The 12,329-nt window shown below is 36.4% G+C and overlaps 1 protein-coding gene across 3 annotated transcripts in view; it reads right to left on the reverse strand.

The window, feature by feature from the left end:
* Window positions 1–2,832: 2,832 nt before the first annotated feature.
* The window catches only part of plppr1 (phospholipid phosphatase related 1), a 73,429-nt gene continuing 63,932 nt past the window's right edge, over window positions 2,833–12,329 (reverse strand). For 2 of the 3 annotated variants that reach the window (XM_015361205.2, XM_069187342.1), the window contains 4 exons: window positions 7,805–8,055; window positions 5,234–5,410; window positions 3,636–3,767; window positions 2,833–3,520 (listed from right to left, as the gene is read on the reverse strand). In XM_015361205.2, coding sequence (XP_015216691.1) covers window positions 3,488–3,520; window positions 3,636–3,767; window positions 5,234–5,410; window positions 7,805–8,055 — 593 coding nt within the window. In that variant the 3' untranslated portion in view covers window positions 2,833–3,487. The remainder of the gene's footprint in view (window positions 3,521–3,635; window positions 3,768–5,233; window positions 5,411–7,804; window positions 8,056–12,329) is intronic. The other variant, XM_006626568.3, reaches the window with a different exon arrangement.

The following is a 12,329-nucleotide window of genomic DNA, read 5'->3' on the forward strand; positions in this document are numbered from 1 at the left end:
TACATATTAAATAAAAACACAGGCAATTTGATAAAAATATTGTTTTTTGCGTAGGACATTTATTTCTTTACCATATATTGTAGCTTCCTAAAATTTAAATGATGATTTCACATCTATGATCTACTGTATACACATGGATTTATTAAGTGTCATGAAACATGTTTTTAAAGAGAAAAAAAACAAATAACATGTATAATACTTAAATTAAACTTCTTCTGTATTCTATAATTTGTACAGTATATAAAGAGTGTAAGCCCAGAGCAATCCTGTAATAGTTTCCGTAATTCTAATCAATTCGTATTATCCATTATCTGTAACTTGAAGAGATCGAATATATCAATTTTAAGTTCTTGAGTAAATGAATTAAGAAATATTGTTAAGGTTTTATTTTATAACTTCTAAAATGTCACAAAATGGTGATTTAAGGTATTGGATTTTTCACAGTTACTGTACTGTGCTTTTTCTGCTTTGAGGGGACTAAAAGCTTCAGAAACTCACAAAACTAGACTAAACTAGTGATCGCATTTTGTGATAGAATGCCTGGAGTCAATATACTTATGATTCTAAAGCAGTGAGGTATACAGTACATCTGCAAAACTGGATAGTCTCAAGAGGAGCCATAACAAATCATATCTTGTCTGACAAATCATAGCATGGGGTTATAATGCAATATATTTAAATTGAACATAGCTTCAATTTAATAGACTCATGGCAACCATGAATAATCTGGACAGACAGGTTCTTGTTGTAATCCAACTTTCACCCTCACCTTCGAGGTTTTTTTTTTTTCTGGAGGAGAAACCATGGCAACAATCACCTCCTTGTGAACACACTTTTTACATGGACATACTGTACATTATATGACATGACATTATATTTAATTATAATGTTCAGTTTAGAGAACAAAATATTAATTTAGTCAGGAAAGGATGGTTAACACCTCTACCCTTATGAACACTGCCATGGGATCTTTAAATGATGAAGTTTCAACGTGTCTATCGAAAGATGGTATCTCCTTGAGCAATGGAATCAAGTCCAGATTCCAGAGTAAGAGTAAGTAAGAGTACCACCTACTGCTACACAAACATCACTTACAGGTACAGCAACCTGGTTATTCTTGGAGATCTCCCATTCCAGTACTGACCAGCCCCATCTTTTCTCAATATCTGAGATTTGGTAAGATCTGGCTAGCAGTGATACCATTGTTGTAAAAAAATCATGATTTAAGTACCTAAATGTAGAACCTTCAGTGTTATATTTTTGTTCAAAAAGTTAATGTTACAGTCACATGATTAGTTTGAGCTTAATTTTTAGAAGTATTTCCATAAAAATAAGTATTGCTAGCTATTGAGTTATTTGGTCAAATTCTAATAATGACTAGGTGATGAATATAAGATGTGTTCTCAGTAATTTGGTATTAATTAGCCTGGCTGAGGGAATGACTGGGCTGATCAGAAATCAGTGCTGTCAAATTCCCCCAATCTAATCCCCAATGCAGATTTTGAAGTTGGTTTAGCTGCAGTTTTGCAGGAACTGAGCTGATAGTGTTTGTAACGGATTCAAAACATGAATGACGCAGGCAGTTCTGAACAACTGGTGTGGAACAGGTGAGTGCTGGGAATCAGGTTCTGGGACATGTGGTCTCCTCCCTGCTCTGATATGCGACAGAATCCATTACAGAAGTACAGTATGGAGCATTTAACAGTGTAGCAGAAGAAGAACACGGGGGCCTTGTGGAGAGCAAAACAAAAACTCCCAGTGGAAAAAAATACATCTCTGAGGATCCTTGCCAATGGTTGCCTCCCCCTCTTGGCACCTGGGTATATTACAGATAATGGACAACAAATTGTGCTTGTTTGAGCTAGTACAGTTGGATGCAGTGTGTGAGAAGCACAAGCTGATGACAAAACACAAGGTGACAGAAGCTAGAAGCTAGAAGCTAGAAGCAGCAGGACTGCTAATGTGGATTGGAACTCTATAGTGGGCAGCAGAAGACACTGGGCAACCTGTATAGATGTTTGATGCAGAGGCAGGAAAAGACCTACTGATTACTAGGAAGCTGTGCAGGTTAGGCTGAAATTGGAACCCTGTGGAGGGCAGCAGAAGGTGCTAATTACCAGAAAAAAGCTGCTGTGTTCTGGAAGAGCAGCCTGATGCAGAACGTGGAAGAGAGCTGCCGCTTGCTGAATTTAGCTAGACAACAAGCATGAATTTCAAGATGGATCCTTGAAACAGGGAATGAATATCAGCTACGCGTATGGCTACAGCTTTGGCAGGGTGAAGAGTTGGAGACAGCTATCGATCAGCTGGACGCCAGCCAAAAAGGAAGGCTCCCTGGAGGAGGAAACCTAGCACTGTAGCTGCCTAGATCCAAGTGCTAGAAATAACGTGGACTGAGCAAGAAAGCCCGGATCTGATGCATACAGATACAGTGCACTCTCACCCGTGAGAGCCAGTGACAGGGAGCTCCAGTGTTGGAAAGCAAAAAGGACTTGGAATAGGGAGAGAAAAAACAACATACTGTATAGGCTGGGGTCATGGGTGCAGTGGGTTGGAAGTTCAACCATAAATGGACAGAGAAGGGGGAAAGGAGTAAAATGGAGAAGGTGATAATAGGAAGAGAGAGAAGGAAGGAGGGAAAACTGCCATGGCCATGAGTCAGCAGCCACAGTTAATACAGTAACGCTTTACAATTAAGTGCCTATTCAGCCTTTATTAATAGGGATTGGCGCAAATTATATAAATTGCATAAGTTAAAGTTCCCATTAATGCAAGTTACTATCTAATTTAATGGAAAGCTCATTACTCTCGTTTCAATTTGTGAGGTCCTGCAAAAAATCCACACAATTTGAGACTGAGCTACAGATTGCATTTATTTTTGTGGACAAATAAAAATTAGGAAAAAATATACAGCATTTCAGAGGAAATTCTAACTTTTAAGAAAACAATATACAAATATGTTATTCTGCTATTCAAACAGTTTTTACTTCCATGCTGAAGTTTAAAAAATCAAGAAGAAAAACAAAGAACAATAATGTGTCACAAAGTATTTTTGTTCTCTTAAACAAAATATATGAATACCAAAAACATTCCTGAAAATCTTGCAGGCAAATGTAGCCAAAAAAATCAATTTTATACAGAGATAACAAAAGGATACAAAAGGTGACTTTTGCCAAAGATTTACAGAAAACAGAAAAAAGGATTTTCTTGTACAAATACCACATAACAACATCAATATTTCAATAAACTTATATATTTACTTTATAATGTAAAACATGACAAGGAATGCATAAACCTGACATAATTGTTCAAAGCAGACAAAATCAGGGTAAGCTACAGCACTCTCTTATACAAAATGTACAAAAAACATCTGCTTCTAACTAGGAACAACATAATACTGTTCTTTTACATTTTGACACAGTACAAAACATTTGTGTGCCTAGAAGTGTTGAGGTGAAGAAAAAGTAACCTTATGCTCCCCTCTCAGTCATGTGACCTCTGTCATAGATGCTGAGTGATTCTATAAAAAAAGGTAGAAAATTTAAGCATTTTTGACACATACAGTACACATTCTACTGCTAAGAAGTCTATAGTTGAGCACGCTAAGAATGGGTGAAAATATACCATTTTCATACCTGGGCACTCAGTGTTTCCAGGGGACTCTCAACCCGAGGAAATGTCATTAGAGGGAGGCCACGGTAATCCTCTGTTTTCTGCTTTCTAGGTGTTGCATGTACTCCTTTGAAGTTGTGGACAACACAGATCCCCTGCAAGGAATCATCCTAATCTTTACTTTCAACATATAGCACACATTCAAGGTACTATCCCGATTTAAAAAAAAAATTAGTCATATGATACTGTAACGCAACGGGGTTCAGGTGGGCGCCCTTGCCGCATTAGGTCGGACCGTCGGGGGCTCGAACCCGGGACTCAACAGGGACCCAGCTTGTTGAGCTAAAGAGAGATCTCTCTACAGCCCACTAGCTGTAGTCCTGCTATTTCAGGGAAGGGCGGTGACGTCACCACTCTGGTAAGCTGGCTCTTACATACCACTGATGGCTATAAGCGTTACAATACTATTAAAAACAGAGAAAATAAACGATCTCCTAGAAAAAAAACATTGTTTTTTATTACTCAATCACTCAGATAATCCTGGAGATTCTGAGAGAACACAAGTATTACAGGAAACAAAGATGGATAATGATGGCACATCAGCAGCCTGAGTTGCATTGCTACGGTATATCAAGATACATCAAAGATCAAATGAGCAGAGCAACTATATGTGATAGCAATCTAAATGTGTGCAATGATGAAAAAGATGTTTTCACGCAAGTAAATCTTCCTGAACATCTTTCTGTTCCTACTGTCAGAAATTTTTCTTTTGTAATACAAAACATACAAACTGAAAAAGGAGATACAGGCCTCTGATTTATACTAATTGCTTTCAAAAATGAGATGATTCTTCTTCATAATCATCTTTCCATTATCAGAAAGCTGCTTATTCCTGTTAAGGGTCATCGCAAGCAGTGGCCTATACCAGAAGCTTGGAGTGCAAAGGTAAGACTACACCCTAGATGTGATGTCATTCCATTGCAGGCTAAATAAATAGGAGCAATTTATAAATAGGGACCAATTAACCATACTAACAGGAAAAAGATGCAATCTCAAAAATGAAGGCTTCCCAGTCAAGAATCAAACATGATCTAAGAGCTGTGAAGCAGCAGTGCTAACCATAATAACACACACTCCCCTCAAAATCATTCCTTTGCACAAGTCTAACTTCTAGAAAATAACTCCATAAATGCAGTTTATAACAGTAGGAGGTCAAACCCTAATCTCCTCCAGTTCCTTCTGCCTACGTTTCTTACTCGCTTGCACATTTAGTTTTTATATCCTTCTTTTCACCCTGGCATCCACTGCCTTGTTCATCATTAAATATGAGGGTTCCAACAGTCCCATCCTTACAGATAGGTTGTTGTTCTTCTCAGCTTTGTGCATTTCCCCAATCAAGCTCACTGTTCGAATTAGGCTTTGTCTACATGTTAATTAGGCTTTGACCAAATACTGTAATTTTAATGTTTAAATATTAAACATAATTATTATAAAATGTAAATACCACTGTTATTGATGAAAAACACATGAAAAGGTTCTGGCAAAGAGAAATAAATAAAAATGGTGAGAGAAAATAAATGAAATAAATGAATGTATTATTGTTAAGATATATGTTCCTTACCAAGAATAAAGCCACAGAACATCCTAAAAGAAATCCTGCAATAACATCTGAGCAGTGATTTCGATATTCAGACACTCTATTGAGCCCTGTAAGGAATGCAGTACAGAGGGTTCCAAGGCAGAGCACTGGCTTGGCTAGCCTGCTGCTTTTAGTTTTTATAGTGCTTGTAACGTACATCTGGAAAAACAAGAGAACACAGAAAAGTGATTCAATGACAAATGGCACCTTTGTCCAAGTCCAAGTCCAAGAAAGCAAAGTAATTAAAATAATTAGAGAAAGATCTGTAAAATTAAGCAGAAATCAATGTATTACAGAAGGTAGGAGGTAATTGTTTAACAATAAAAAGTCATTGCTTTAAAAACTACATTCAAGTATTATTAAAATCTTTCAGAAAATTACATAACTACACTACTAGATAAATAAAAATATTAGATAAATAAAAATAGTGTTGATGCTTTTATGTTTTTTATGATATTTGTCTTTAAGTGGTTAAAATTCCTTTAAATCCATACAGTTTTATATTTTCATTTAAGATTCCTAACAAATCAGCTGATAAGTAAATGCCAGAGGAGTGGTTATATATCTTTAAGTAAATGTACAATAAAAATAAATAAAACTATTATTGAAATGTTGTCAGGTTCTAGTAGCACCATTAGGGAACTGTAGAACCGAGAAAACTTTTGATTATACAGGAAATCACCTTAAACATGACTCTCTAGGTTGTAGCATGGGTGCACCGGGCATAGTTTAAAAACACAGCAACAAGAATAAAGCTAAGTAAAAACAAAGCCTTAAACACAGACACAAAAATAACTTATTTAGCCTGGAACAAAGTGGACAGTACTGAGATTTGTTTCGTAAATTAAAAAATCTGGACATCTTCAACATCTTTGAAAAAACCCATGAGGCACTTACTCAGACTTGTGGCTGCTTAGAAAAAAAATCCTAAAATTGTCAAAGGTGATCCTTCAAGAAACATACTAAGAACTAAACAAGACATATTAAAGAATGGCTACCCCTCTCATGTTGTTCTCACATTCTCAAAATCAAGTAGACAAGTGTTTGAACATGGTTTGACTCATTTATAGCTTGAACATTTTTGCCTGTGGCACTGACGGTTTTGTGCCAAGTTCTACTTCTGTCTTCCTTTCAGGCTATGGCTAATTAATTTATAGTGAATGTAGCTGCAAAAGTAATTAAGTAGCATTTAAAAAAATGTATATACGTTTTGTATATATTTTTTTTAATTGTGATACGGGCTATGGCAAAAGTTTAATGCATACCATAAACCTTTCATAAACTTTTTTTTCCAGTGGAACTTCATATTATAACACATTATAACAGTTTATAGCTTGCTTTAATTAAAAACTGAAATTTATTTTATCATGGAAAAAGCAACACAATTTTTCAAAGGATCAAATCATTCCTGTTCATTTTGTTTTTCATTTTGTGCTTTCAGAACTTAAAGAACTTTCAGAACTTTTAAAATAACTTTCAACATTCAGCCTGACTGAATTGGGAAGCTCATATTGCATAGCAGAGGAAGTCATTTTGGTAGCATGAGAATTCACCTTTCATTCAAGTTACTTAGATTCATTCAAGTAGAAGTAAGGGAGTAAAGACTAAAAACGGAGCATTTATTCTTATAATAAATAACAGAACTCTCACATTCCATTATTGCACAATAGAGTTGTCTATTGCACTTAATTGCACTCAAAATCCCCTCTGACACAGAGATAGAAATGTTTGTTGAAGAAAAATCATTTTAATAATAAATAATAATAATTGCTTACACTTATATAGCGCTTTTCTGGACACTCCACTCAAAGCGCTTTACAGGTAATGGGAACTCCCCTCCACCACCACCAATCTGCAGCATCCACCTGGATGATGCGACAGCAGCCATAGTGCGGCAGAACACTCAACACACATCAGCTATTTAGTGGGGAGGAGAACAGAGTAAGCCAATTTATAGATGGGGATTATTAGGTGGCCGTGATTGGTAAGGACCAATCGGAAATTTGGCCAGGACGCTGGGGTTACACCCCTACTCTTTTTGAGAAAAACCCTGGGATTTTTAATGACCAGACAGTCAGGACCTCAGTTTTATGTCTCATCCACTAACACCTCTTCCAGCAGCAAGCTCACACCTGCTGAGCTTCAGTGGGTTGCCACTTGTGAGCTGCAGGGTGATATGACTGCTGGCGTTTAGTTCCTACCACTTGTTTTAACCAACTACCATTTATTCAGACAAGACTAATATTAAAGGGCAAAAGAACCCAAAGACTTTGCCCCTCCTTGTGTGATCCTATTCTTTTTAATCTTGAAATAACTGCTGGACATTTCTGATAATTGATTTGGCTTTCATGTGCCACTTAAAAGTTTCCATAGCTTTTCAGATATGTAAAACCCAAACAGCTGAGTTTGAAGTTGCCATTGGAAATAAACCCTTTGTGCTGAGCTTCACTGAAATCATTAATTCATAACAAAGTCATTACTATACCAGTGCAAGCTGTTACTGAGAATAAATTTGTATACAAATTAGCTGCAACAAGAAGACATTGGACTCACTGTCACATATACAGCAGAGTAAACACTTAAAGCTGCATCCTTTGATGGAAAAGATCTTCTGGCCCTTTCAACCACCATCTGGTCTCCTGTACAGATGTTTCCATTTGTGATGAATTGGTGGTTGAAGCGGCAATCTGTTCCAGTATAATTTGGCTTGCAAACAGTTAAAAAGTACGGTGTCAAATTCCCTGTTACAACCTGGCCAGCATTTACAAAGATATCAGTAGCAAACAATCCAAATGCGAATACACCTGCAAGAAAATAAGAAACATGTCAAAACCAAGAAAGCTACAGCTATGGAAATTATTGGTCTAATCCAGTTTTTTAAAAAACAACATTTTAAAGGACTGTAATTTAACACAAAAAAGGTTACAAAAGAAAGAAAGCTTTTCAAACCATTGTGCTGATTTGGCTGTTTTGGTTGTACTGTACCTCATTATTCCAAGGATCATGGATCAATGAGGGCTTCTTAACAGAGGAAGGTCATCGAATCTGTGTCATTGACTAGTAGACCTCAGCACAAACACTATTAGTACCAGAAATGGCCCTAGACTACAGTGCAAATGGTCAATGGAAATAATCTCCAGTCACTACACTGGAATGCCAATCTCAAATGAAGGAAGTACTGTACAACCAAAAGAAAACTGCCACAGTCTTCTGTATCATGAAAATGCCAAATCTTTAAAGAGACTCAAATCTTAACATCGGACTGAATACAGTACCACCAGCACTACAGTACATGTAGATACTCCTGACAGAATTTTGTGAATTAGAAAAGAAATGGCTGTGTCACATTAGGATTACAATTTACAATTCTAGGCAATAACAAAACACTTTAAGCAATAACTGACATAAACTGTTGTTGTTGAAAACATGCACTGTCATTATTCACACTTTTTAGTAAGATCTAAAGGTGTGCTTGGCTAAAAGGACCCTGATTTTTTAAATACAAATCATACAAATACAAATCATCAACAGTTGTGGTTTCATGTCCTGTGTATAACGAGGAACCAAGTGCCTTTACAAAGGAGAAACTGAGGAAGTACAGGCAGATTCCTCCAATCCACCTCCTTTGGAGCCATTTGTCTTTAACACATCACTGACTACACAGCCCTTTATTAGAGATTGAGCACCAGTTGGAGAAGAAGCACTGCCTCACTGACAGTAACACAAACCCGCAAGTGCCCAGGAAACTGCAGGACTCACCAAGTCTCCTGAGAGCCCTGGCCACCCTTAGGAGAATCATGGTTTCAGTTAGTTAGTGATTTAAACCAGGCTCCAACCTGTGTTCTGCCTGTTTTTGGGTGGCACCCTTTAATGGTTGAGTTATGTTGGAGAACCCAAAAAAGCACTGTCTGCAAGCATTGCTGACATGCTTTGAAAGACTACACGAAGCAGGAGAGTGAACTGTGATTGGTCATTTTGTCTATCATACATGCATCTATTATTTAACCATTTCATCCAATAAAGGGGTGCTCATTCTGGTATACTATGGCCCAGCATGCCACTTTCAGCCCTATCATTTATACTATCACATTATTTTCACTATAAAATACAATCTTCCTGAAAAATAATAATGTATAATGGAAAATGAATGTAATTACTGTAATGAAAATGTACTGCAAATATAACAATTCATATTTTATAAACAGTTTTGGCAAACGATACATCTCCATAACCAACCTTCAAATTAATCATGGAGTAAAACGGGTAAAATGGACAGTGAACATGACCAATGAGAAAAATTAATTGGTCATGTGTATTTAGTAAGTGGGCACATTTTGAAAGATCAGTAATAGCTCTAAACTGAGGCAATTAATGAAAGATTGTGGTCTTGCTTGTTTATTATTATTGCTTATTTCTTACTGATTTAGTCTTATTTAGACACCTTGTCTGTCTCTGCCTGCCAATGGGATGGAAAAGCAGAATTCTAGTAAATGCAGGATAAGCAGCTTTTCTTTTCATAGTTCAGGTGAGTAGCTGTGTCAACATGCGTAGGCTGAAGAAGGCTCCACAGCCGAAACATTGTTTTCTTTCTTCTCTTTTCGGCATGGAATAAACCTATTGTTCCTTTTTCATTTCATATATGTTATGACACAGTTTGCTCAGCCTGACAGTCACGTCTAAAGGCAGCCACGCAATCCAACTGCAGATGCTTGCCGATTCCGTAAAACTGTTGGAGATTTCCAAGGAGAGAGAGAAAAAAATTGAGAGAAAAAGTACTGAAAAAGCCAGGAGGCAGAGCTGAACGGGCAAGTTTCAGGCAGAACAGGGTGCTCAAATGACAGAGTGTCTTCCCCGTGGCAGTTCAGGTGTTTTAAAGACAGTCGGGTTGATCAGGAGCTGGCTTGGTAGAAGGAGGGGTGAGCCAAGCGTGTAATAACTGTAGCCCTGTGAGGAATGCGTTCGTTCAGGGGAGAACTGAACCCTCATGGCTACCGTGGATTGTGAACCGCTGCCTGTCTTGTCTGCCTGTGACAATATATTTATAAAAATAGTCACTCTTAGAATAAAGAGATCCATGTGACATTGAATTAGAAATAAGTTCAAATGTAAAAAAATATTAGACACTTACCCATATGCACAATTACAAACATGGTTGTATCAAAGTATACTAAATAAACACAACAACACTTTTTGTTGTTAGTAACAGAAAGAAAAGGGAATGCAGTAAACTTATAAAGCCAGAGCTTAAATACATACAGTACATATTTCTATATAATTTCAAAAGAAAACACTTGAAGTTTAATATCATAATATACAGTAAGTATCTAAATTAGAATTTTCTGTCAATGTTTATAACAGAATTATGAATACAGAATCAGTTACAGGGCAGCAGGGTAACAAAGGTCCAGTCAGGCAATATTACCCTCTAGGTTTACAGGTCAGCTGTTTGCAGCTCTTATGGATAATAAGAGAGGCCATGCTCATATGGACCCATAATTTGAATTTTGTATGCTGACAGTTAAGAACAAAGTTGACAACAAACACTACAGCAAACTGAAACTAACTATATAGTACTGTTACTCCTAAAGTGCATTACCACTTGGCCTCATAATTTAATGCATATATTAGAAATTAAACCTTGTAAAGTCTAGATCACTTACAAAGAGGTATTCAGTGCAATACCCTAAATGTGTTTTGCATTTCTTTTTTAATTTAATAAACACATTTTGCATGGTCACTGCACATATTTGAGAACTTGCAAACTCCCAGCTTTCAGATGATTTATATTTTGTCCATTCATTTGATGATTATAATGATGTAACCGGAATAAGTCCAGAGTCAGCTATACAAGATTTGTGTAAATGGGACTGAGTTAATGAATATATTCTCTTTTGTTTTGTAACAACAATTTTTGGATTTCTTTTACTTTTAGGCCTGAAACTAATTCTGAATATATACATATGTCAGTGGTCTTTGAGTTGTACTCAAAGACTTGCTAAACTGGGTCAGATTATTTACGTCTGAATGAGTACTGATTAATTGAGCTAGTCTGGTGTGGGGAGGGCATTTTTATGGATATTTTAGTCCTAGATAGTTTTAATGATACACATGTAAAAATGCCTCAGGAGAAACAGCAAGGAAGTTAACTTGAATTGAAATAGACCTAAGGAGTTTATTCATGCATGTGACATTGCATTTGATATTTAATTTAACGTGCCTGACATCTGTTTAAAATTTAGTGAAAATCACTACTTAAAATGAATATTTATGCATACAGTGCCTTGCAAAATGTAGTTTTCTAAAGTTACAAAACCACTGAATGTTGGTGGAAGCACTTTTGGCAGCCATTACAGACAAGTATTTTGGGTGTGTCTCTACCACATTTGCAAACTTACTGTACTTGATGTGATTTTTTGTCTAATTTTTCTTGACAGATTTCTCACGTTGCTTGGAGAATGCTTATGTGTAGTAATTTTCAAGTCTTTCCACAAATTCTCAATAGGATTTAAAACTTTGACTAAGCCACTTAAATAAATTTACTTTTTTATTCTTAAGATATTTCAGTGTAGCTTTACCTATGTGTTTTTGATCACTCTCCTGCTGATATAAAACTTTTTGTACTAGTTAAAGGTCTGAAGGGTTCTGCAGGTTTTCCTCTAAGATTTGACAGTACTCTTCTCTGATTGCATTTCCATCAGTCTTAACAAACTTCCCAGTCCCTGATGATGAGAAGCAGAGCTCTTACTGAATGCTGCCACCACCACACTTGAAGTAATGATGGTGTTGGTTTGACTGACCATTTATCTTCAGTTTTATTTAAATGGTTTATTGCAAACTCCATGATGACATTTAGATGGATTTTCCACTCCAGTTCTTCCTTGTCAAGCTGCTCAGGCTTTTTCTTCAAGGAAACAACTCTTTCACCACAACAATGCCACAATAATTACAACAAAATATTTTTGATTTATAATCAAGGGGTTTCTCAGACATTTTATGCATCTTTTCTTTCAGAGATTTTCATCCATATTGCTTCAATTTGAAACACTTTAGAAGTTTAAATATTATGTTGCACTTGTTC

This window comes from Lepisosteus oculatus, chromosome 3 (genome assembly GCF_040954835.1).
Source record: "Lepisosteus oculatus isolate fLepOcu1 chromosome 3, fLepOcu1.hap2, whole genome shotgun sequence".
Taxonomy (NCBI): Eukaryota; Metazoa; Chordata; class Actinopteri; order Semionotiformes; family Lepisosteidae; genus Lepisosteus; species Lepisosteus oculatus.